The sequence below is a fragment of the Egretta garzetta genome, unplaced genomic scaffold (assembly GCF_000687185.1).
Source record: "Egretta garzetta isolate BGI_Z169 unplaced genomic scaffold, ASM68718v1 scaffold768, whole genome shotgun sequence".
NCBI classification, from domain to species: Eukaryota; Metazoa; Chordata; class Aves; order Pelecaniformes; family Ardeidae; genus Egretta; species Egretta garzetta.
In genome coordinates, this window is record NW_009260594.1 from 417,065 (window position 1) to 418,485 (window position 1,421).

Genomic DNA, 1,421 nt, shown 5'->3' on the forward strand with positions numbered 1-1,421 from the left:
TCCGTGTCTAGAGGACAGCAACAATAACTCAAAGTATCTGGGGACAGACTTTTTTTTTTTTAATGTTAAAAAAAAAAAAAAGCGTATTCTTGCTTTATAAGAGATTTTTGTCCCCATTTTCTTTTAGACATGGTCCCTTCTGATGGGTTTTTGTGCTTCCTGCTGTTCTTGACAAAAAAAAAAAAACAACCCTCTTTCTGCAGTAGAGGAATTTATAATCAAAAATGCAACATTCTCTGTGGAAATAACATTTGCAACACTATACAATTCTTTTTCTTCAGTGTAACTCACATTAACACTAGGTGCACTTACAATATTTAGTTAATTTTTTAAAAATTATTGGATGAGGAAATACAGAATATTAACACTTCAGCACATTAAACAAACATACCAATTTCCTACAACAGAGACTTCTGCCTGTGGACTACATGATAATGCATCACCACAAATGAAAAGATAAAATTTAGTCAGGAAAGGAGGAGGACATTTCTCAGCGAGAAAGGTCACTAGCATGAGCAGTTCTGCTGCGAAGGGGGTGGGTTGTCTGTGAGTCGCATGCCCCTTCCAGAAGTGCCTCTGGAAGGGTCTGATTCTATACTCTCCGACATCTTTTCACAGATTATATCCACGAGACGCTCAAACACCTGCCTTACATTGATGTTTTCTTTGGCACTAGCTTCAAAATAGTCAAAACCTGTGAGAAAAAGTGAAAGGAAAAAAATTGAGAGACTGATGATAATGGAGATAGTTTTTAAAATACTAACCATTTTTTTTCAAAATTTACTTTAAGAAAACAAGACATTAGACAATTCTGAAGCTCAGTTGTTTCCCACAATCTCAGAACACTGAGCATAAATACTTCTAAAACGTATCGAGCGTCAGTAAGAGTTGAAGGCATAAATGGATCCCTACCATAGCCCTGGTAAACACATCGGCAGATGATACAGACCTGAATAAACTCTGGAAAAGAGAGTTAAATTCTCCCGATGCCAGTAACTGGTAACATATGGAGGGCCTCCTTCTACAAACCACTACTGCAGTCTGGCAAGAGCAGAGACCAGAAAGAGAAGCAAGATCATGGTTGTATTCCTTCTGCTGACCAACTTCTGCATTTGTAAACAAAATGCTCCATGATTTTGGTCCTGTTTTTCCCGTTCTTTGTCTGATTAGATGGAAAGCTCTTCAGGGTGATTAATACTTGCACATCACATGTCACGACAGAGCACCCATCCTGACAAGGGCCGTTCAGCACTGCTAAGTTAAAAATAATGTTGAATGCCTCCTACAGAATGATTTCAGTGTCCAGTCATCAGCTCCTAGCTGCAGTGATGAGTACGGATTCTCAAACACTGACCCTTTCTGATTAAAAAAAAAAAACCCTCAAACCAAAACAAAAAACACAGCAAGGCTGGAATTATGCC

General features: G+C 38.4%; 1 protein-coding gene across 1 annotated transcript in view; it reads right to left on the reverse strand.

Annotated features, from left to right (window-relative positions):
* Positions 1-506: 506 nt before the first annotated feature.
* RAB3B (RAB3B, member RAS oncogene family) overlaps positions 507-1,421 on the reverse strand; it is a 52,960-nt gene continuing 52,045 nt past the window's right edge. Inside the window, exon 5 of the mRNA XM_009644635.2 lies at positions 507-694. Coding sequence (XP_009642930.2) covers positions 507-694 — 188 coding nt within the window. The remainder of the gene's footprint in view (positions 695-1,421) is intronic.